Source organism: Pocillopora damicornis, chromosome 2 (assembly GCF_964200805.1).
Source record: "Pocillopora damicornis chromosome 2, jaPocDami1.2, whole genome shotgun sequence".
NCBI lineage: Eukaryota > Metazoa > Cnidaria > Anthozoa > Scleractinia > Pocilloporidae > Pocillopora > Pocillopora damicornis.
In genome coordinates, this window is record NC_142671.1 from 16486736 (window position 1) to 16510616 (window position 23881).

At 36.2% G+C, this 23881-nt stretch overlaps 3 protein-coding genes across 3 annotated transcripts; 1 reads left to right on the forward strand and 2 right to left on the reverse strand.

Moving 5' to 3' along the window:
- Positions 1–247: 247 nt before the first annotated feature.
- LOC113676386 (SIN3-HDAC complex-associated factor) lies at positions 248–6196 on the reverse strand. The gene is made up of 3 exons (XM_027193041.2): positions 5787–6196; positions 5499–5658; positions 248–3281 (listed from the first exon to the last, which is right to left on the reverse strand). The coding sequence occupies exons 1-3, from the start codon at positions 6012–6014 to the stop codon at positions 2908–2910; spliced, it is 762 nt and encodes a 253-aa protein (XP_027048842.1). The 5' UTR covers positions 6015–6196; the 3' UTR covers positions 248–2907.
- A 3085-nt stretch (positions 6197–9281) lies between these two features.
- On the reverse strand, positions 9282–15860 carry LOC113676387 (ras-like protein RAS2). The gene is made up of 8 exons (XM_027193042.2): positions 15528–15860; positions 13853–13875; positions 13494–13573; positions 12929–12982; positions 12473–12530; positions 11685–11726; positions 11048–11124; positions 9282–10202 (listed from the first exon to the last, which is right to left on the reverse strand). Exons 1-8 carry the CDS (start codon positions 15709–15711, stop codon positions 10127–10129), a joined length of 594 nt encoding a protein of 197 aa, XP_027048843.1. The 5' UTR covers positions 15712–15860; the 3' UTR covers positions 9282–10126.
- A 461-nt stretch (positions 15861–16321) lies between these two features.
- Positions 16322–22550, forward strand: LOC113676402 (wee1-like protein kinase 1-B). Its single transcript, XM_027193056.2, has 15 exons — positions 16322–16993; positions 17492–17570; positions 17663–17774; positions 18482–18539; positions 19049–19170; positions 19330–19424; positions 19511–19562; positions 19725–19841; positions 20371–20456; positions 20560–20619; positions 20883–20932; positions 21223–21280; positions 21536–21625; positions 21756–21811; positions 22186–22550. Exons 1-15 carry the CDS (start codon positions 16491–16493, stop codon positions 22316–22318), a joined length of 1671 nt encoding a protein of 556 aa, XP_027048857.2. The 5' UTR covers positions 16322–16490; the 3' UTR covers positions 22319–22550.
- Positions 22551–23881: the final 1331 nt, after the last annotated feature.

The window sequence follows — 23881 nt, forward strand, 5'->3', positions numbered from 1 at the left end:
AGAGTGCCCCTATTGGGGAGGCCTACATCCTGACTCCACCCTTGTTAAAAATTGAGTTGGTAGTCTATTTAAGTAGGTGAGAGGTAAACATAGGAATTTTCATCTTCCCACAATCCCATCACACCCCTTTGAACAGTTTTGTGGTTAAAATTGGGAAAGCAGATGGTCTAGTCGAAGACTCGATTCAATATCAGGAATTTCTTTCTCAGAAGCAACGAAGGGGAAAATCAACAACAACACAGAAAGGTGTGCATCTACATGTGTATTTTTATATCAATATCCTTAAAAAATAACTTACTTCATTGGCAAACTTTATTACACTGTCTCTAAAAAATTCTTATATTAAACCATTATTTCTGGATCAAATCATACTTTGAAACTGTAAACTTCCACCAACTAAAAACTTTTTGTGGAACAATATGCTCCAAATGTGTTTTCTAATTCTCTGGTATTTTATAGTTGTACCTGTAAATTAATAAATATCACACTTCATTACAGGTTGCTATAATTATATAAATGACGTACTTAAAAAAAGTACTTAAAGATATTTCTAAGCAACCTTAGGATGATATTATGCTATATAAATGTTGTAAAACAAACTTATTTGTAAGGTGTCCCACAATGAGGCCACTGAACACTTTTCTACATTTTTTTTCTGTGTAGTTCCTCCTTTCCAGATTAATCAATCAGTTAAGTTGAGAAAGTTAGGTATGGATAATGGGAAATCAATGTCATATGAATACTGAGGGTAAGAAGGCACAACAAAAAGAGGTGGAGAAGTGCTGATCACAAAACTATGCTTGAAAGAGGACAGCTAATACTTTTGTTGTAACTGATTTTTCTGCTATACTTTACAAACAATTGCTCTTTACTTCTGTGCCCTACCGCATATACCACTGTGAAAGTAGTAACAAACATCTAAATATCTAAATATATCATTTAAAAAGATTCATGCTCAATGGAAAGCCTCAAGTTCTGAACTGAAATGTTGGACAGTGTACAAGATAATACACTTTGGTGATAACAAAGGGATTTGAAGATGATCTGCACTTTTGGTGTGTTCATTGTCTGAAGCTTCTGCTGAGTTTCTCTCATTTTTCTTGGTTGTTTTGTCAAATGTGCCCTTCAAGTTAAAAATACCTTCAACAATCACAAGAAACCTACTTAATAAAGTTTTGTAAACACGTATACATGAATGCAGGTCAAAACACTATATACACTAAAAATCCAACCTGACATTTTAACTATATACAAAGATGGAAAAATTGCAGCAAGCCTCCCCATTTAGAACACATCAACTAATACAACAAATGAATAATACTACAAAAAAATTCCATGCTGTTAGTAAGTATCAGTAATAACAATCAATGATGGTCAAGAATTATCTCCAGGTAAGAGTAATTGTTCTCTGCGAGGAATGGCTATTTAGGAACTGTGTTGATAATTTAACCTTTGATTTGTTGATTTTTGGAATATGCCAATTGATGTTAATGGCCTATTTAACCCTCTCACCCTGTGAATTTCCTAGGATGAATTTCCTCAACTAATGGGAAGTTACAGAAGATACCCACAAGGAATAATACATGAGTAAAAGTAACATAAGTAATATATGTAAAAGTTTAGAAAGTTGATATTTAGATTTTAGGTGTAAAAGGACTAAGGCACTGCAAAAAGAAAATTGTTAGGTGCATGCATATGTAAGTGAATATAGACAATCTAAACTGGAATTTGTTTGCTCTCTCTGTTAAAATGATATACTAAACTTTGATGATTATCAATGTGTTAAGGAGCTTTCAGAGTTGATGGATCATGAGCAGCATTCACTTTGAGATCTCTAATCAACAGACTACTAACAAGCAAAGTGAAAGGTAGTTTACTCTATCAACCCATGTTGATACCTACAGTAAGTAATAATGTCTTTTAAAACCCTTCAACTTCAAAACGTGTTTAACATGTCTCTTATAATATCCATACCTATCCAGCAAACAGGCATTGCAAATACTCAATGCCTGTTATTAGGTAAAAGTTGTTATATTGACCTAACAACAAATTTTTGTTACTAAGTTGTATGGAAATGTTTAGAATTGTAGCTAGAGAGGAAATTAATAATCAGATCTTGGGGGGTTAAAAGATTTAATTACAGTAACAGACACAAAGAGTCAGAGTATGGTTGCATCCTCTGTGTGCATGTGTGAAAAGTACAGTCCATTGAGGTTTCTCATAGTGATTTCCTTAACAATGAAACATGACTTTAAGTAAACTGGATAAACAGTAACTTCCACAAAGTTGCAGTTATCTTTAGTTGACAAAAATTAACCAAAGAAAATAGAGTAATCAAGTTTTGCATGGCAAGCAGTTATCAAAAAAGACTGAGACTGCTGAAGAAAGTAAGCAAACAATCAAAAACAGTCCTTCCAATGCAAAAAGTATCTTACAAAATACAAAAAAAAAAGAGACAAAATTTTCAAAATAACAGAAAAACAAACAAACAAAAGAAAATTATAACAATTTAAACGCTACCCATATTGATACAAAATGAGTACAAAAAAAATTAGTCAAGAATATTATATGCATTAACTATAAGACAATAATTCTCTTGCTTTGGAAATGATGATACTGGACTCATTTGAAGGCTATTGAAGATATCAATTATTTCAAGTCTTACCATCATAATTGCAGTACATGTATGTGATGATGTCATGAACATATGTTCATTTTGGCTCGGAGTTTTAAGGACTTGGAAACTATGGTATATGTTGCACCAAATTATATTTTGATGAGACAGATTGAAATTTGCAAGATTCAGTTATGCAATGTCATGTGAACATGTGCTAAAGGACTCTGTCAGAAACAGAATTGGAAGCAAATCTTTAACTGATCTTTTCAGGCCAGAGCACTATATAATTTCTAGTTAACACTCTTTGTTTCGGCAACATGTACAGGGGGCCTGGCACTACAAGAGCATGTACACACAGGGTTCAGAAGCTTAGGGTCTACAAGGACCTCACCATGAGGCCCTCTGAATATGGTGCCACAGCAGATTTCTTCACGTCGCCACATTGACAGGTCAATGAATGGCAGCTTATTATTTGCTGAAGAGGTAAGGGATGGAAACAGAAAGGATGTTTGTGAAGCTGTTGACACTTGACGCACTTGTTTTGAAGAGGTGGTCGTTGAACCTGATGACAAATCATCAGACACATCACTGGGACTGGGACTTGGTGAGCCACACATCAACGTGGGTGACATCTCCCCACTATCTGTTTCAATTTCATCATCATCTGCAAACAATTGGCAGATGTCATAAATCATAACTGTGATGGTTTACCACCCATGAAAGCTAAATATACTGCAAACACTCTTCCAGCCTCTCAGACAATAATGAAGATGAGAGATAGGAAAAGACTACTATTATAAGATAAAAGATATTTTATTTCATAAGTATTTCATTTGATTGATATCACCAGCTATAATATTGTTTACCTGTTATCATTCCTTTCCATTTTTGTACTACTCACTTTCTATATTGATAAATCAGTTTCTACATTGTTAAATCTGTCAGTTGATGGAATGATGGTGGAAGTGAAAGCCAAAGAACTTAGTAGTGGCCCAAACTTCACAGCTTCCCTGGGTTAGTACAACAACTGGAAGCATTAACATCCATCTCCATGAGATTGGAAACTGATGTTGTTGTGATCCCAGGCAGCCCATTGACAAGGGTATCAACAAGCAATTCAAAACAAAGATCAGAACCCAGTATCAGGCATGGATGGTGAATGGGCAATTTATCTACCCTCCCTCAGGGAGGGAAGTGATCTCCCAGCAAGGAACTGGTTTTGCAGTGGATAAATTGAGCATGGAAGGAAATTACAACAGAGTTGGTTGCACAATCCTTCAAGTCCTATAGCATTTTGAAAGCTCTCAATGGAACCAAGGACAAAGGCATAAGGGGAGAAGAAACAGGCAATTGAGGTAAGAACAGAAATAATGACTTTGTAGACAACCAGTTCCAAACAGTTCCAAACAGAAGGCACAAGGAGAGATGCAGAGAGCATGTTTACAAATGTGCTGTTGATCCCCTACACCCTAACATCAGCATGCTTAGTTTCCATACCATTCTCAAGAAATTTCTTATGGTGCTTACAAAGAGAATTTGTCCAACAATTAAGAGCTTCTTGAGTGTGCAATCCCTTTCTTTAATCCTTTAACTCCCAAGATCTCATTAGTAATTCTCCTTACTGTCTCCATATAGTTCTTCTGATGTTGCTTTTGAGAATTCAGTATTGGATCAACTAATAATCCCCTAATTAATATTTTTATTTATTCTCATCACTTGTCTGCTTGATATTGTATTGATATTGTAAGGAGAAATTCTGTCTTGGTCATACATGGGAGTTAAAGGGTTAATCCCATGACCTTAATGTTTGATTCAGGGCTGATACCATTGGGAGAAATTAGAAGTTGATCTCTCTTAGGGGTTAAAGGGTTAACAACAATTCTCTGAGTTATCATCCATTTTGATTTCTCAAAAATAGTTGATGTGCAAATAGATCCTTGCAGATTGCAGTAGGCTTTTGACATAAAAACCACAAAATGGCATTGCTTACCATCCACTGCTCTGTAGACAAAGTATCGGAGCACAAAATTGCAAGGTCTGAGGCTTGATTCCTTGTTAAAAACATATTTGGAGACCGAGCTTAAAGTTTACCTTCTTACTTATTCAAACATTCTTCTTTAAAGCCAATACTCTCCTAGAATGGCCCTTGGGCTTGGTTAATAAAATAAAGAAACAACCTCCCCCCCCCCCCCCCCCTTAACCGTTCACACCCTAAGAATGACAAGCAGCTAATTTCTCCTTACAATATCACCACTGAATCACACATTAATGTTATGAGATTAACAGAAATGATCGCCAACTAAAGAAATTCTTGATTGTGAGACAAATTCTCCTTGTCAGCATCTCAGTAAATGTACAGAGAACAGTATGGAGAATATGAACACTGATGATGAGGTGTAAAGGGTTCATGAAAGAAAAGAAATAAAATAACAGTATGGTTAGGAGATAGAGGGCTTAGCAGATTGAGGGAGGGAAGCCTCAGTGATTTTATTTAGGTGTAGGAAATTCTAGAAATGTCCAGAATCGTACATTTTCGTGTGCAAAACAGGAATATGTAAGTAATTTCAAAAGCACAACTTTACCATAAAAAGTTAAATAATTTCTTGGCCATTCTCCCATTGAAGTTTCAAACCATTTCTGTAATGGTTATGTTTTAATTAATTCATTTATTGATGGGCTCCGTTTCCTTGAAAGAGAACGTAGAAAATGGACAAAAAAACAAAAAAAAAAAAACCGGATGATTTTAGTGATGTCAAATGAACACACGATTCAGTTGAGGTCTTCGAAAAAAACAGGGCGACTGTCATCGAAGACTAGGCAAGAAAAGAATTGTTTTTACCGTTTTAAGTTTTCCTAATAAACAATAAAGACGATAACCAACCTCGAGTTTCTTGTCCACCGCAACTCGCGCTGCGACCACTTGTTGCTCTTGAACCGTTCATCGTGGAAGTTAGTTCGTTTCCGTTTTCCACAGTCATAGAATTTCTCGAACTTCTCCTCGGCTTCGTAGTTCTTTTCACTGTTGCTTTACTGTCTACGACCTGTGTTAAAAAAAAAAAAAAAAAAGTTGAGCCAAAAATTGACACAAGCGCAAATGACATTTGAATTTGCGGTTTGCGCTCTTCCTAAAAACACGACATCCCAAAGAAGTAAGATTTTCTCAACTTACATGTTTCCAATTCTTCGCACTTCCAGAGGGCAGTTTCTTCCACCGTTTGACCAGAAGTACACAGGCATTGCAGATCTCTCCTTGCCTCTCCTCATTCAATTGAAAGCAACCTCTAAACAACAACTCGTATTTTGACGAAGACGTGAATCTTGAGCTCGAAGACTTTGCGCCGCAAATGCAACACCCGAGACGCGAACGAAAAACACGAGGTCTATGCGAAGCGAACATCACGCAACAAATTGGAAAGGAGATGAAAAGATTTCTCGCTGAACAGAACTTAAGTGCGGAAAGCTCAAGTGCAACAGCTGAGAAGAATAGGTTTTTGTGCAGAGAATACTTAACAGAGCATGCTCAGACAGGCAATTCTTTCGGCACGTTGTCTTAAAAGAACACATGGTGCATGTTACACTGGGAACGAAAACAATGTAATTATACACCTGCACACTCCGTTACTAATCAGAAAATGAACGGGTGGAATTCCTTATTCAAGAGGAGCTGACCCTTAAATACATAAACTGGTCAGGATGGTTGCTTCATTCAGGAAAAGCAACAGATCCTTGCAGAAATGACAAAAAATATTGACACCAGAATACAGAATTTACATGGGAGACCTTTGCCATTTTAAGTGTTACCAAGTGAATTTGAAAGATGTCTTGGTAAAATGGGTAAACAAAAGTTCATCGTGTTTAAATTTATACTATTTTTAGACTTCTCACATGGTTCAGGCGATAGGTAAGGACTAAAAAGATAGATGTAGTAACTCTCGTTTAAGACTTTCCTTTTGCGTGACGAGAAATCCACCTGGGTGTTAAACACGTTGTCAATTAACGTCAATTGTGGCTCCATTTACAACCGAAATCTTGAAAAGCTTAGAGACTTGCCATGGGTTCCTGGCAGTCTTCCAATCAGTGAAACTAGAAAACGTGCAGTTGATGCATTCTGAGGAATGGGTACGTTTTCACTACCAGGAGGGTCAACATGACCATGTTTGAGAGAAATAAAGCTTTGATATAGTACTTGGTTGGAGTTATCAAATGTCGTTGACATGTCAATTGCACTTGCAAATTTCATCCTTGTCAAGTTTTTTCCATGAGTCGTCTCCTTATTCATAGCGTATACCCAAGGGGATTTTCCTTTTTAGTATTCGAGCGAGCAGAGGCGGGCGTTAAGCAAGGAGAAGGGTGCAAAAAAGATCTACCCAAGCGTCTTTTTTTGAGGGGGGGCGCTTCTCTCCTCGTACTCGCCTTTTGCCTGTCTTCTCTCTCTTCTTTAGACTGAACCCACAAACACAGATGCCTTAATGCTCTGCAAGCTATTTTGTTCAGAATAAGTCTAATATGCCGCGTGTTAGGCGAGGCCGAAGGCACTTCGCAAGCCCGGCGGCTGTGCAGAGGGTAGTTAAGAGACAACTTTTGCCAAATTATCGACAAACTTTGGCAAGAAGAACTAAGAGAATTTGGTTGGCAAGTGTAAAAGCGGGTCAGCGTCCAAAATAGCGACTCCGAATCGACTCCAGAGCCTATTTTCCTTGATTATAAACCGCTTTCCCGTTAAAGATCTAATTGATGCTTATTTGTTTCTTATTGCAACCTGTATAAGTAAAACTTACGGGAGATTGTCATCATGAAAAGTAAGCTTGGAATATGTCAGTTGTTAACTTTTTTTTTTTTTTTCACTGCTTTTTTTTTTCGGGAGGAAGAAAGAGTGGGGAGGGGGGAGGGGGGAGGGACGGGATGAGGAGAGGCTTTCTTTGTCGACCCCTTGTAGTTACAAGTTCAGCGGATGGTTGCGACAAAAATTCTGCAGACACTTTCTTTGTCCACATGCATTCAATATAAATACTTAAGTTTATAATGCAGAGGGAAAATCGTTAAACGCTGATTGGCGAGTACGGAGGACACTTTTGGTAATCTAAACAGCACGATTCCTTTATCCTGATCGGCTTAGCCCGTGCTATTAGCAGTGCTTTTATTTCTTTTTGGTGTTTTTTTTGCAGCTCGAAAAGAGACGAGAAAAGTAGACCTTCTTGTTTGAGGCTACTTCCTCAAGACGCAAAAGACAATCTCTGTGTACCTTTATGTACGGTGCCTTAGCAGAATTCCGGGAAAGGGAATTCTTTAATCCTAAACACGTTGAAGGTGCTGCTGTCTGTACACCTCAATAAGGATTGCACCAATCTCTTGGCTTACACTAGTGGTTATAGGGTGGACCCGCAAACACATCACTTGGTTGACACTGACTGCGGGTATGATAAAATGTACATATTCGTATGCGTTCGTGTAATAATGTGGTTGGGATTGAAAAACTTCCGGGAGTTAAAGGCTTGACTCACCCCTGGAAAAACCACCTACGCCGACAGCCATGAAAGACTTACGCTATTGACTTAAAACAAGAAGAAAACTTTATCATTCCTGAACGTAATACCTATAATTATCATGACATACCTGTATATAATCAATACATGAACGTTTTAGGTAACATGAACAAAACTTGACCTGTCAAGGCACAAGTTGTTTCAATGCTGCGCTATCAAATCGTTAGAACCGACCTATCCTTAGATTTCCGTCATCAATCGAAAATGTCCAGCCACATCAGTTGATTTTCAAGTTGTGTTCGTTAACCTAGTGAAATGTTCTCCAAAAGAGAGGGAACCTTATTATAAAAACACAAATGACATACCAGGATTTTTCCAGTGACGAAAAGTTGGTAATCAGTGAAGATACAATTTTTATCTTTCACATGTGAAGATAACACAGTTGTCATAGTTCCTTCAGCTTCTACCAATAGTCCAATAAATCGTTTTCCTGGTATCGCATCGTTGTCTATATAATACACAGAATATTACATACCCGCTTGTGGCTACGAATTTTATCTCCTCGTGTTCAACTGGATATCTCACTCATTCGCTTTGCTCACTTGTGAGATATCGAGTTAAACACTCGAAGATAAAATTCGTATCCACGCGCTGGCATGTAATATCCTCTATCTATGATCACGGAAGAAAGAGAAAGCTTATTCATTCACTTATTCATTCAGACCGAAAGCTTGACCAGCTCAGACCACTGGTAAGCAGCTTAAGCCGGATTGTCTTGTCTGTAATTCATGACGAGAAAAAACGATTAAATGATTGTCGCAATGAATTAATTTATCATATTATTGGAAAGATCTATAAAATGTATCGTTTGTAGTATTTCTAATGTTAAAGTACAACTTTTACCCAAGTTATTCACCATTCATTATAAGTTTCATGGATTTTAGCTTATTCCCCTTCAGATCGCTAATTTTTTTAATTCGTTCTTAGACGTGGGTAAGGACGGCAGGCAGCCCTTCCGAAGCGATTTCTCCAATACTGAAAAGACTTCTTGATAATCTTCAGCGTTCTGAGTGGTTGCAGGTTAGTTTTCCTCACAAAATTGTCGTAGCCTCTTCCTGTGTATACGCATTTTGAGTTCGTCATTGACACGACGGGCCAGCGTTAAAACTAGAAACCTCAACTAACTTGTGGAATGTTAACTTTATTATTAGATTTAAACAAAAAAATGGCAAAAACTCTTTCGCGGTGTCAACATACATTGCTCCGGGAAACTCACTTCAGCACATTTATGTAATTAGAAAAAAATATAAAAGTAGCAAGAAAAATTATTGTTATCTCGTGATAAATATGTTTAGATATTGGGTTAAAAGCTTTTCGACTACAATTTTGTCATTAATAACATTAAGTATAGAATACACGGTAAAAAAAGAGAGACGCGAATCTTGTTTGAGCATCTACCCACAGCTTTCTTAACACTTTACACCCCAACATCAGTATGCAACTTCTCGATACTGTTCCTCACACATTTCCGATGTTACTTACAGGGAGAATTAGCCTAACAATCAAAAGCTTCTTGAGTTTGCGATAATTTCCTTTATTCTCATGACCTTGATGTGTGATTCAGGGGAAATACTCTTCTGAGAAATTAGATGTTTATCACTCTTAGAGGTTAGTCATGGCTTGTTAGCAATTGGGTTATCATATCACGAATTCATACAACTATTTGCATAGTCTGGGTTTGTCTGTACCAGACTTTTTACAACAAGGAATTCACACAAGTTTCTCTCATCTTTCACTCTCCACACTGAAAAAAGTAATTTGTTAAGAAGCCGTCCTGTATGCATTAATTTAGCCCAACGCCACATGCATAATTTGTACAAAAATAACTTGAAACATAGTTCTTCTATAGTGTTTCTCTCCTCCTGAACAAGCACGCAGCCTTGTTCAGAAATTTGACAACTATTCAATCATCTCATGCTCTAACATAAAGATTTTGAAACAAATATAACGTCCTAAATGAAGAGGGTCACAAAATTAAACATCTACTTTTCTTCCTGGGATTGTTCTTCTTTTGTTGTTCTTCCAACTGTGCATAAAATTTTCTATAAAAAGAAACAGAACAAATAATGATTTCTGATCCAAGAACATAAGCTCATCCTGCATGAGCTTTGGATTCTTTAACATTCAATCTTTCACTGCCTGGCTAAAGGAGAAAATTCCCTGACTTATTATCATATATTTCTTTCTTCTGGCTGTTTCTAGGAGGTTGGTGTTTAATGAAGGCCATAATCCTTAGATAACAATTTTCTCAATTTTCATTGTTTGTCCACTGGATATGATCATTTGTAAAAAGAATATAAGTTATGATCACTCCACAGAGTGAAAGATTTACAGACAAGGACTATAGCTATGACTCCTGAATGATATCCTCAACTATCACATGTTAACTCCCCATAATAGATCACATTTATCTGACTGTTCTCTGGTACCCCTTTATACTCTTTAGTAGAGAATTGTAGGGTGAGCATTTTAAGTGTCCTGCCTAAGAATACAGCATATTGAGGCAGCCAGCACTCAAATTCAAGACTTCTCAAACCAGCTGTCACACAAAATTACCACAATGCCACTTTAACAAGACATTGAATTTAATAATCTGTTTTCTGGGATCTTATTTTCTTTTCTTTTGTAATAGAATCCTTTTGGTGGACATTAATGTTTTGTTGGTATAAAATGCTGTTTTACTTTCATCCCCATTTTCTGTTGATCCCCTCTTTCCAGTTACAAATAAATCAACTGGATCCAGGCCTGTGTCAGGTTGTTATGATTGGCCATTTAAAGAACTTTACTTCAACTCAACCTGAACAATCACTACCCTTTGGTCTAATGTAATATAGAAAAACAACAGCCCACAATAACACTAAAAAAAAGGCAAAATACTGCATGGTACCTGATAGCTCTTACAAGGTTGTGAAATGCTGCATCAACATTGGTTCTTTGTTTAGCACTGGTTTCTATATACTCAATCTGAGAAAAAATTAATGGTTGGCTATCAACAAGTGAAGTAAAGTTAAGAAGTCATACCATACTGGCCTTACATAAATCAAAATTAGATTCATAGCTTTATCTCCATTATAAGTAATGCATTTATATAAATGTCATCCAGAAAGTTGCAATAGTTCATGCCTTAACCCTTTAACTCCCAGATCAAATTTGTTGTTCTCCTTACTGTCAACCATACAGTTCTTATAGTGTTAGTTCAGAGAATTTAGTATTGGATCAACTGATTATCCCCAAATTAATATTTTTCTTCATTCTCATTACTTATCTTGCTGATGTTCTATTGTTACTGTAAGGAGAAATTCTGTCTTGGTCATTCATGGGAGTTAGAGGGTTAATACTACATTCTAAAAGCTAAAACTATGAGAAAAGACAGTCAGACCAAGCAGAAAATTGACATTAGGATTGAGAGAGCTGATTTTTCTTCAAGTTTTTGATCATAAGCCAATAACAAAATAGACCTCCTTGGCTCCAAAACCATTATTTCTCAAGAGTGTTATTGGATAGCAGCCTCGATAAATGCATACCTTGAGTTCACTAGCCAACTCCTGGCCTTCAGATGTTGACACCTAAACAAGGTTACGTAAACAAAAGGATAAGTGCCTTAGGTACTTTATGTAGACTTAATTGATTTTACACTATGTTCTGCATTAGAATGGAAAAGGAACAGCTTCTTGCTACGGAAACAGTGCAACAGGGTATCTTGATTCTGTTTCCTTATTAAGTAAATGCATGATACCCTCTTAAGATGTCTATCCTTTGCCCTGAAATTACAAAAAGACTTTAATTACAAGTATCTCAACACTGATAAACCTTTAACAGGTATCCCTGGCCCCTTCCATAGCTAAATATAAATTTTTCCTGGGTGACACTGTGCCCTTATGATCAATACTCTGGGCTATTGATTACAAGGTGCAGGTTTTAGCCCAACCTGAATCATTGTTTTATTTCCTATGGTAAGGTACCTCACCCTACCACACCTCTTTCCAAAAGTGTAGATGGTGAACAGAAATCTTTATGAGAGATGATGTTGTGGATGAGAATGGGTTATGGCACTGGAATGGAGGGGGGGGGGGAAAGGATTACTGGTTTGTTTGGCGCAGACAATCATTGAATTAATTAACTATACACTCACTGTATGACAATGCCACCAAATTCCTGGGTTGGTGGGAAATTTCCCTTCCATACAATGGATCCACGTTTTCAGAGACTAAAAGATTTATGTATCGTTGCTAGAGGTATTTACCATTCAGGACTTTCAGTTCATAATTAGTTATTTACTGCATAACTGATCTTTTATTTCTGGGTGACTTACTGTTCTTTCTGGTTCTAAGTCAGACTTGTTTCCAACCAAAATCATTGGGAACTCTGACCTACAAAAAGGATAACAACACAGAAACATTTGAGAAAACTATAAGTAGAAACACAACCCTGTCAGCTATGACTTTAACCTTTTACAGTCTAACATCAGTATGCAAATTCTCCATACCCCTCTTAATACATTTCCTAAGATTCCTTTAGTCTCCTGACCTCAATTTTTGATTCAGGGGTGATATTGTAAAGAGAAATTAGAAGCTAATCACTCATAGGGGATCAACAGTTAAGACTGTTGTAAATATGGCTTTGAAACTGTAAAGTAGAATGCAAATCTATTACTTTAAATGAAAAAGTACATGTGACATGTCATCAGTTAGAAATATATAAATGAATCAGACCACACATTCATTTCATTAATGCACTGAGATCACAGTAAGAAGGCTCCACAACACACCTGTCTTTCACACGAAGTATTTGTGGGTGAAATGTGCGCTTTACTTCTTCAAAGCTGAAAAAGTTTTAAAAAATACAGATCAGAGGTTTCCTACAAGTGGAGTGAGCAGGTCAGTTGGTTTGTTTGGTCTCCTTGAGTACTATCTGCACTGTGGAAGTTTCTGCTAATTCATAACATAATATCAAATCCCTAACTCCTCCAAAAAAAATCTATCAGCAACCCTGGGTAAACAAAAGGCAATTACTGATGATGCATCTCCAGAAGCTAAGGCCTCACAGAAAAAGAGGAGTACACAAGGGCACAACTGATTCCATAGATTTCAACATTTTCAAAGCCAGCCTATTAAGGGTCTTTTAAATAAAAAATCAAAACTAGTTCCATGTCAGTAAAATGCCAAATTAAAATTGTCAATCTGTAAATACTTTTGCTTTCTTGAAGATGTAAGGAAACAAAGAAAAGAAAATAAAAAAAGACAGAAAAAAAAAGAAGGTGAATAAAATAAAAAGAGGGGAAAATAATACAAAAGAAAATAAAATTTTCATTCAATGGTTATATGATTACAAACCTTGAACGATCTATCACTGAGAAAACTAATAAAAATCCTTCACCATTCCGCATGTATTGTTCTCTCATTGCACTAAATTCCTAATAGGAGAAACATAGAAGATTAACTTATTTAACCTGTTAATGTTTGATGTTTTTGTACAAGTTTATCACTTGTACACAAGGTAAAAAATTTGTTTATCAAAAAAGAATTATTTGTTGCAGCCTGAGCCATCATGTGGAAGAGATTATCCATTTGCATTCCATTTGTAGTGTGAAATAATAGAATAATCCATAGCAATATAGAAAATGATATGCATTGTTATACCACCTACAGGAAAAAATTGTTACAGAGAAGAATATTATTTAATCAATTCTTACCTCTTGACCAGCTGTATCAAGAACTGCAGAGGAAACAATTAACAAAAGTGGGTTATAACAGCTTAAAAAAAAACTTCATTTTGTTGACAAAGGTAAAATCACATGCTTGTCATGCCTGTTTTTTTCCAGTAAACATTCAGTGCACCAAAGGTGTTTTACTGGTATAACAGAACCCTGCTAGTTTGAACTTCCCATGAATAGTAATAATAAAAATGAAATTAAAAATTGAAGGAAACCTGAGGAAGCTTCTAGGCTGCAAATAACTTTTTTAAATAGATAATGTATTGATAAAATAATTTCATTTTCATTGAAACAATAGTAAGTCAAAGGGGGGAATTCAGAAAGAACATTTAAAGGGTTTGTATCAGTCAAAATTTTAAATGACAGGAAAGAAAAATATGCTATAACATCTGATTGATGTCAATTAAAATCATATCAAGTCTGAGTAATGGGCAGGAACCCACAGCAAGATAGATTTCCTAATAAAATGTTCCAGTATTATTTTGCCTAAAATATCATAAGCATTTAATATATTGATTTATTGTTCTGTCTACCACTAAAACTTGTTATTTAATGGGGAAAGTATAGCAATTAAGTAACAAATATGAAAATATTTCAAGTAATTTCTTAAAATTATTTTGAATAAGAACAAAAATATTTCTTTGCTTGATTCACCTAATTAATTGATGCAAGAGAATAACCAATTTCAATTAAAAAAAACTAATACAATAAAGGTAACCTAGATTTTCTTCACGAAATGTGATACCCTTGAAGGTAGGATTTTACGGTGTACATTAAGGGTTGTATCTCAATAATTACAAAGTGTTATTTCAGTTGTAAAAGCAGATATTCATAGAAATAAAGTATGTCTCACTTTGTCTCGGAGATAAAGATCAGAGAAGACCATTTCTTTCAAATAAATCTCATTAAAAGCCAACATTTTACACAAGTATCCGATCAGAAAAATCTCGTTCCAGTTTGTTATTTCGATTTTAAACCGTATCAATTTAAAGTTTGCACGTCATGAAAAATTTGTCCCATGGAGAGAAATTTATTTTAGGCTCTCGATGGAGATTGTCTTTTTGCTAAAGGTCATGGAGCCATCGCATTATTATAAACAGGATGGTTCAGTCAAATCAAGCAGCCATATGTTTATTTTCCAAAAGTGAATCGCTAGCATTTCTTCTGTTCCCTACTTTGGCCAAAATGACGTTTTATTTTTGCGGTCGAAGGAAGTCTTCAGAAAGAATGTAATACAACTGTAATTTTCTATTAAAAGACATTGTTGTGGTCTCTGCTCATCGAGTCCCCGTCAGAATATTTGCTCCCATTCCCAAACACGAAAGTGTGAAATTGAGGCTATTATTTCCATGGTAAATCTATCCGGAATCCTCAACGACGCTTCTGTTCCAAATCTAAAATACTTTTGTATCGTTCGTGTGTGTCAAAATAAGTGGAAAAACAAATTCATGTACAAATAGAGATCACATATGTTCCCCAAAAATGCTGAAAATGAATTGCAAGGATATTAGACTGCACATATTCTTCGATTTTCCTGGGCCGTGTAGTGACTCGAACGCTGACACTCCCCAAGATCAACCCGTGCGATCAGTGTGATCACGCCGTTTTTTCTGTGGATGATTTCAGTAAAAAACAACACAAAAGCTTCACTTACTGTCTAAATGAGCGACTTTTTCGTCGATGACACACTGTTTACGATAGCTGTCTTCGATCGTAGGATCATAGTCACTGACAAAATGAGATTGAATAAACTGAATCGTTAACGCAGATTTACCGACTCCTCCACCTCCGACCACAACCAACTTATACTGTTTGTCAGCATCCCCAGGTTTGGCCATATCTTGAAATCTGCAAAAGCAATTTTAGATAACAGAACGAAGCCTTATTTGAAGGCGAATACTTCGACGATGTAAATTTGTAGAACTTCAAGGAGTGGAACACAACTATGGGTGGAGGGGACAATTCTTGGCATATCATTGGTACCCAGTTCCTCCGGGACAGATTAACGCTTTTCCTTCCAGCCTGACATGACCTCAAAGCCTCTCTCTTTCAAATTTTCCGCAAATCGAAAGCAAAACACTGTTGTGCCATAGTAACTTCAGGAAATACATTTAGTGCCATAGCATTTCCTTAAAATATCATAAATTTCGAGTTCCGCCCATAAAATTTAATCACACGATATCATTGGCATTCAGCTTTCTTCCTGGATATAAATAACAATCCTATTTTGTCTAAAAACGGGTTGGTCAAACCGAATAATTCTTCCGTTTAAATTCCCTTTACAGAAAGGAAGACTAGGCAATAGATGGCATGAAAAAAAAATATCCATTAGTTTGAATTGTTTCATTCGTTTGGATTGAGCAGGGGAGGGGAAGTAAATGACTACCACCTTCCCGCCAATTTGGCAAAGTCACATGACTTTAATGTCTGTGATTGGCTAGATTAAACGTTTGTTTGATTCACAACACCGTTGTACTTTACATTTTTCACACTTCGCCATTCATTCTGCTAAAGGCCTTGGATTTTTGTTCCATTTTGCTCGTCAATTTACTGCAATTCCAAATCTACCGAAATAGTTCTTGAAACGTACTTGAATAGTTTATTACCACTTGGTTTGATGGCGTGCACAAAAGCTCGACCAGGACGCCTTCCATTCGTCCTAGAAGAAGACGATTGTGAAATGGACAGGTCTTCCACCGACGCCAACAGCGGTTGTAGTCCTTCTCGGCTCATTGCACCAGTATCACCCGAATTCACAGACGAGGGTTGGGATCTGGGCTTTTCAAGTCCTTTTAGAGATTGCATGTCAGATGAATCACCGGAAAAAGCCAAAATGAGTGGTTGTACTACTCCGCCTCTGTCGCCTCCTTCACTGGGTGCGCTTCGCTTGTTCGACTCACCTCAGACGCCTAAAAGTTTACTTGAACGTTCGTCCAATGTGAATCGCACAATGGATTTTAAAAGGCCTGTGTCGAGACTGCGCCGTGGCTTACTAAAAGGTCGTGGATTTGAGAGTGAACCCCGAATGGGACCGCGATCTCGCCAGGTAACTGCAAACGTGAACCCGTTTACTCCAGACTCGGCCATTGGTGCGAAGCGAGCAAGACAAGGAGAAGGAAGGTTGGTTTCAGACTTCCTTTTTAAAGAGAGATGCAAAAACTGCATATGCTTCTTTTATGATTGTTGTGGTTCCTCTAGACCATATTACACCATTAGATTTGCATCATAAATCAGGTCTTAAGTGTCAGAGGTGAAAGGGCTCTTTATAGACCATATTACACCATTAGATTTGCATCATAAATCAGTTCTTAAGTGTCAGAGGTGAAAGGGCTCTCGGTTGGTAATTCAGCTTGCTGGATTTGATTTACCATCTGACGCTTAATTGGTACCCAATCATCTCTTGACAACCAAATCAGAACCGGAGTGTCATCCTCCCTCCCACCTCACACACATCTGCACTCCTATGTTACAAGAGGGACAAGTCAGCATTGATGCAGTGTTTTCTTTTTCTTTGGAGAAAATGCGCGTTTTCATAAAATTTATGATTGTGATCTTGACAGTGATTTTGATTTGTAATTGAAAAGCCTATAGTAAAGAAACAATACAATTCTTTTTCAGGAATGGCTCGATTTGTAATGATAATGACGATGAAGATATGGACGATGATGATGACGAAATATTTGGAAACCCAGCTAAGGTAACCATCCGGTAGTATTATGCTCCTTGTACCTTAGACACAACATGAGCATAATGTATATTACAACTTTTATTTCTTTCTTCAATCTCCAGAGACTTGCACTCCATGAGAGTAACATTTCGCGTTACAATGCAGAATTTGTTGAAATAAGCACAATAGGATCTGGCCAGTTTGGCTCTGTACATAAATGTCTAAACAGACTAGGTGAGCATCAAATTTACTGTTCATTTCTTGTTGAGCTTACTTTCCATGTTTTCTGGAATGTTCCACTTGTCCCAAGTAATGCTGAAGCAACCAAAACCAGAGAGAGTTATCACAGGTGGTGGGGGGGAGGGGAGGGGGGAGTACCTCTGAGTAATAGGCTAATGGTAATTTACTGCTGGATAAGGTTGCATTTTCTGACTGGATTGCCTGGAATGACATTGCAAATTTTTGGAATTTTGGAGATAAGAAAATTATGGATATAATTTAAAAATAGAAAGATTTGTGTTTAAAAAGTTGTTACTTTATCACCTAAAGTGACTAAGGTGGGTCTACAATTGGCCAGAGAATAGACTATTATGGGGTAAGGGCATCGAGAGGCCAGGTGCACATACAAACCTGTACTCAGCAAAAATTGATCAAAGTACCCCCTTTCCCCTATAATCACTAACCACCTTGACAAGTGGGGTGATCAGGATCCTAATGATAAAAACAGGTTTTTGCTTCATTCTGTTCTCATAATTACAATACAATAACTTATTGAATTAGTTATTTACTTGGAAAGCTGGGTTGTGATCTCAGCACAAATTGTCTTAGGTAGCCTGCTTTGATTGGAAGGTTGCAGGAAGTCATGGTCAGTGCATAAATATGCATGTACAATGAGTGCAATGCTTAAAATGGCTACTAAACAAATTTGTGATTGATTTTAGATGGATGCATCTATGCATTGAAGCGGTCTCTGAAACCAGTAGCTGGTTCTATTGATGAGTAAGTACAGGAAGGAACAATCAGAGTGAGATAAACTAAGATGAGGATAATGTAAGAAAAGATAAGAAGTTCTAAAATTATTGAAGTATGTTTTGAATAACCAAGCTGTAGTTTCACAAGTCAGAATAAGTTTTCCTCTGTTCAGGGCTGTGAGTATAATACAGCCTCCAGTCATCTCTTGTAAAGCACAGAGCTGCAACCGCTCTACTGTTTGTGTTTCCTTTCCCAGTTCTTTTGTACCTACCTGATTAGTGTAGATTAGATTTGTGCAGTGTCTTCTAAAAATTGACTTAATGTCATTTTTGATAGCTGCAAGAAAAGGCCACAACTAATTTTAATTTTCATGGGCAGTTACCAACTTTCTGCCATTAGTTTGCTGTCCCTATATTGCATATCAAAGGCATTAAAATGAGATTGCCTTCTCTAATTGAAAAAGATTCTTCAGAAGCCATAAATCTGTTCACTTGTAATCTGATCTCATTCTTTGTTAATGTTTTGTTTGTCTGCAGGCAAAATGCGATGCGTGAGGTGTATGCCCATGCTGTCCTAGGAAAGAATCCTCATGTTGTAAGATATTACTCTGCATGGGCAGAAGATGGACACATGTTGATACAGAATGAGTACTGTGAAGGTGTGAGATATAATCATACAATGTACATCATTTATTATCTTCAAATAACACCATCTGTTGATGGGTTCCTGCTGTCACTTGCTGGGTACAGTAACTAATAGTATACAACTAGATTTTGTTTTACTCTTCATTACATAGAAATCTTTACATTCTTTTTAGGGGGAAGTATGGCTGACGTGATTGAAAGAAATGCAAAACAAAATGAAGCTATGGCAGAAGGAGAATTAAAACAGCTTCTTATACAAATAGCTGAGGTACTTGTGACCTAAACTGTTATAGAGATAACATGATTTTTATATTTGCATGTCACCATGCCTGAACTTACTCCTTTTTTGTGCAGGGTCTGAAGTATATCCACTCACTGGCTTTGGTTCATATGGATATCAAACCTGGTATGTTATTCTCAATGCTGTGTACATTAAGGGATATTTAGAGCCTGCATGGTTATTTTCATAAAAATAGTTATGCTTTCCGCATTTAAATACTTCATCCCATAAGATGACAATTTAATTGTAACATTTTCCACCAAGTCTTAATTCATTTGTGTCTTTCAGGGAACATATTTATCAGTTACAGCTCAGGTATTGATGAATGCAATCACAGTGGTGATGAAGGATTTGATGAAAATGACACCCCAGGCCCAAGGAAAAGAACACCACTTTATAAAATAGGTACATTGGAGTTTACCCTTAGACCAGCTCAGATGCTTTTCCTTACTACATGAGCTGAATTGTCTTTGAATTACAATGGACTGAAATGAATTTAGACTGGCTGTGTTGCTTCAGCTACATTAATCAATTAAATGCCTTAATCAGTTGTTAATATCTAAGCATGTGGGTTAGCTCGTATAAAATTTAGCAACATGAATCAGTGTCAATCACTGTCATCCTTAGCTTACTCAAATAGGAAGAATGACTGAGCCAATTTGAAGCCAAAAACTACCCTGGCAAAAACATGCATATGCTTTAGTATGTACTTTAGCATAGATATCACCAAACAACTCTTTCTGTTTTTGTGGTTATTACTTCTAAACCAATTGGCAACAATTTCATTTTTCCTTACCTTTAGTTGAAGAGTATTTCATTTATTCAGAGATTATCCTATCAGCAGAGTGCTGCACAATTTTGTAAAAGCTTACCCCTGTCAGCCCAACTTTTGGCACATGAATTTACTTAGCTGTGTGATCAATTTTTTTTAAAGGTGACTTGGGTCATGTTACATCAGTGAGTAGTCCTCAAGTGGAAGAAGGTGACTGTAGATTTTTGCCCAATGAAATACTACAAGAAGTAAGTTCAACCAACTATAACAACTTCCTTCACAATATCAAAATACAGTTGCCTCCACGTAGCTTTTTACCACTCTAACACATGTGCTTCAATTCCATTTTAGGATTATTCTGCCTTACCTAAAGCTGACATTTTTGCTCTAGCACTGACGGTTTTTCTAGCTGTGAGTATACCCTTACACACTTATAAACTACTATGTTAGTAAAAAAATTAATTAAATTACATTTGGTCGTGGCTTTTGAACTTGCCATGAAATCCTTCCTTCTAAAGGCTATAATGGATGGAAATTGGTGTCCAAGACTCACTAACCTTTAAAAACAGAAGGGAATGAAAAAGCAACAGAAAGTGATAAGCATGAGGGTTAATTTATCACTACTACACCAAAACAAAATAGAATTTGATATAATGCATTAATTTTCCTGTCAGGGTGGAGGGCCAGAACTTCCAAAGAATGGTGAAAAATGGCATGAAATCAGGTATGCAGCTAACCTCCCTGTAACTTTCATATAATAAATCACTAAAGGTGTTAATTGTTACTTAAGTATGTTCACTTCTTAAGGGTAAAAATAAATGTACTACAACCCATTAAAGCAACATCTTGGTACCCTTTCCATCACTCATATCTTTTTAAGGCCCCTGCTACTTGCAAGTGTAGGATACATATTTATCAGTAACTTAATGCACTTTCACTTTAAATATCTTCACTTAGTAGTATTGCATTTCAACAAACAGGGAAAGTCATTTTGTTTGTTCTTATCTCCCCTAGGAGAGGCCAACTACAAAATCTTGAGAAAATCTCAAAAGAAATGAATTCACTATTAAAGGTTGGTACCAGCCAGGGCTCTTATTCAGTGAAACCCACAGGCCCAAAATTGTAGTTTTAGAGTACTACATTCTCAGTTACTGCAATTTTGTTCTGCTATCGATTTACACACATTAGTAATAATCACTTCTTTAGTGTTTTTAAGTCAACCTGACTCAGGAAATATCTGAAGGTTATTTGAAGGTACATGACAACTGTGGAAATGATTGAACAAATAAAATGGAAAAAATTCTTACAAATTTACTCCTTGTTACAGCTAATGATTAACCCTGTGGCTAAAGATCGACCATCTGCCACAGCCCTGACACAACATCCAGTTCTTTGTCCTCTTGCAGCAAAATCCAAGGTAAGCTAAGTATAATTGATCATCAAAAGTTTACTTCAACTGACTCAAATATACAACACAGATTCATTCAGAAAACCAGAAAACAGTATTTTGTCATGTAGCACTTCATGCTTAGTTTTTCATTTCACAGGCCCAACTCAGAAAGGAACTGAATGCTGAAAAATTTAAAAATGAAGTCTTATCCAGGTAGAGTGAATCTCAATTGTTCTTATGAAGATATAACAACTGATGTTGCACCTCTCAGAAATCAAAATATTACAAAAACATCAGTAAAGTAGACCATGAATAAGCAATTGCAGTTTGTCCTTCCTATTTTGGCTTGTCATTCTAACATGCCCTGGAAGTGGTTGTTCAAAGGAAAGTTTTCATAATTAATTTAAAGAAAAATTTTGCAGCCTTTTCTTATTAAACTGTCACTCTCTGACTACAAATAGAAGCTAGGCTATGAGCAGACCTCCTTTGCAGCAAAGTGTCACAGATTATTTGTTTCAACTAAAAATAACTGATCTATCAAAAGAATACTTTCAACAGAGTATTTTAAATTTATTTTTTCCTTTTAGGGAGCTGGAGGAGGCAAGAGTACAACAAAAGAACTCTCCTCAGCGTAAAATAGGACTTGGGTCTCAAACCCGTAACTCTAGAGTCATAGGACAGAAAGTTAACAGAAGCATGAGTTTAAGTGTCATTATGTGAATGATTATTGTTGTAAATACTGTTTTACTGGTTATCTCAGATAATATTTTACCTTTTTTACAGGAGTTTTTAACAGGTTACCTTGAATTTAGACTATATGAAATCATTAATTTTCTATGTTTTTACATAACACAGGGTTTTATTGAATCAAATATTTTGAAAATGAAACAAAATTAATTGTATAAGGATGGGTAATTTTAGTTGATATTGAAATAAATTTTTTTAAAACAAAGACATGGAATGTGTAGAAATTTATGGAATGCTCACAATGACCCGATTAATCTGAAATTAGAAATACAACAGTGACAACTATTTTTGTGCTCATTTTTGCATTGAAGATTGAGCCATCACTTTCCACTTCTTGGTTATCCTTTAATCCCTGAGAGTGATTAGCATCTTATTTCTATGCTGAATCAAACACCAAGGTCATGAGAATAAAGGAAATGATCAACACCTTTTAAAAGAAGCTCTTAACCCTTTAACTTCCGTTAGTGACGAAGACAGAATTTCTCCTTACTCTATCTATACAACATCAGACAGATAAGTGATGAGAATAAAGAAAAATATCAATTATGGGATCACAAATTGATCTGATACCAGATTCTCCAAACTACTCTAATGAGAATCATTAGGCAGACAGTAAGAATTAATGATGAGATCTTGGGAGTTAAAGGGTTAATAGGTTGACAAATATCATAGGAAATGTACAAAGAACAGTATGGAGAATATGCAAACTGATTTTAGGGACCAATAGGTTAAGTGTGGGATGAGGTGGATGTAAGGTTGTATGACAAGACTTAAATTAGTCAAACTGTACAAATACATTTTCCTAACTGCTTCAAGGGGAATCTAAAAATAGAGTTCTGAAGTAAAAGACATGCCCATTGAATTACTCTTCTATTACTGTTTAAACAAATTAATTCTTAGCTAACAGTTTGTGGTAAAAAGCACTCTCACTACTTTAAATAATAGCCTTCCATGGTTACTGATCACACTAAAACTCAACAATGAGCCCTTCCCTACCTTAACAGAAACAAGCAGCCCCAATGGAAGAGAAAGGAAGCTTCCTCAAAGATTTTGTAAGTAATCTATTATACCAGAGTCTCACCTTTCATGTGTCTGCATAAAATTTCAAACTATCAATTGACACCTTTCGAGTTGTGAGAAATAGCTTGATGTCAACATTGTGTTTCACACTACATTGAATCCTAATTGACAAAAGAAACAAGTACCTCAAAGAAATACTTGACTTCCTTTTGTTATGAGCTTGGATAAATTATTAAAAAAACCTTTGAACCCAGATGAGGATTCAAGCCTGATACCATCTGATTTCCTTAACAAGTAGTCCATTGCTTAAGCTACAAACACTCCTTAGCAAGATAAGCCTAAACTAGGTTTAGCAAATTAATTCATTACATTTGTCATTTAGATTCAGAAAAACTTTTTTAAAGTGGTAGCATGAATAAAAATCAATAAAATAATGGAGTCAGTGATGAGTTGTCCCAGGGAACATCCTAGCCTTCTTTGAGAGTGTTTTACAGTTTTAATCTTCTACACTCCTGA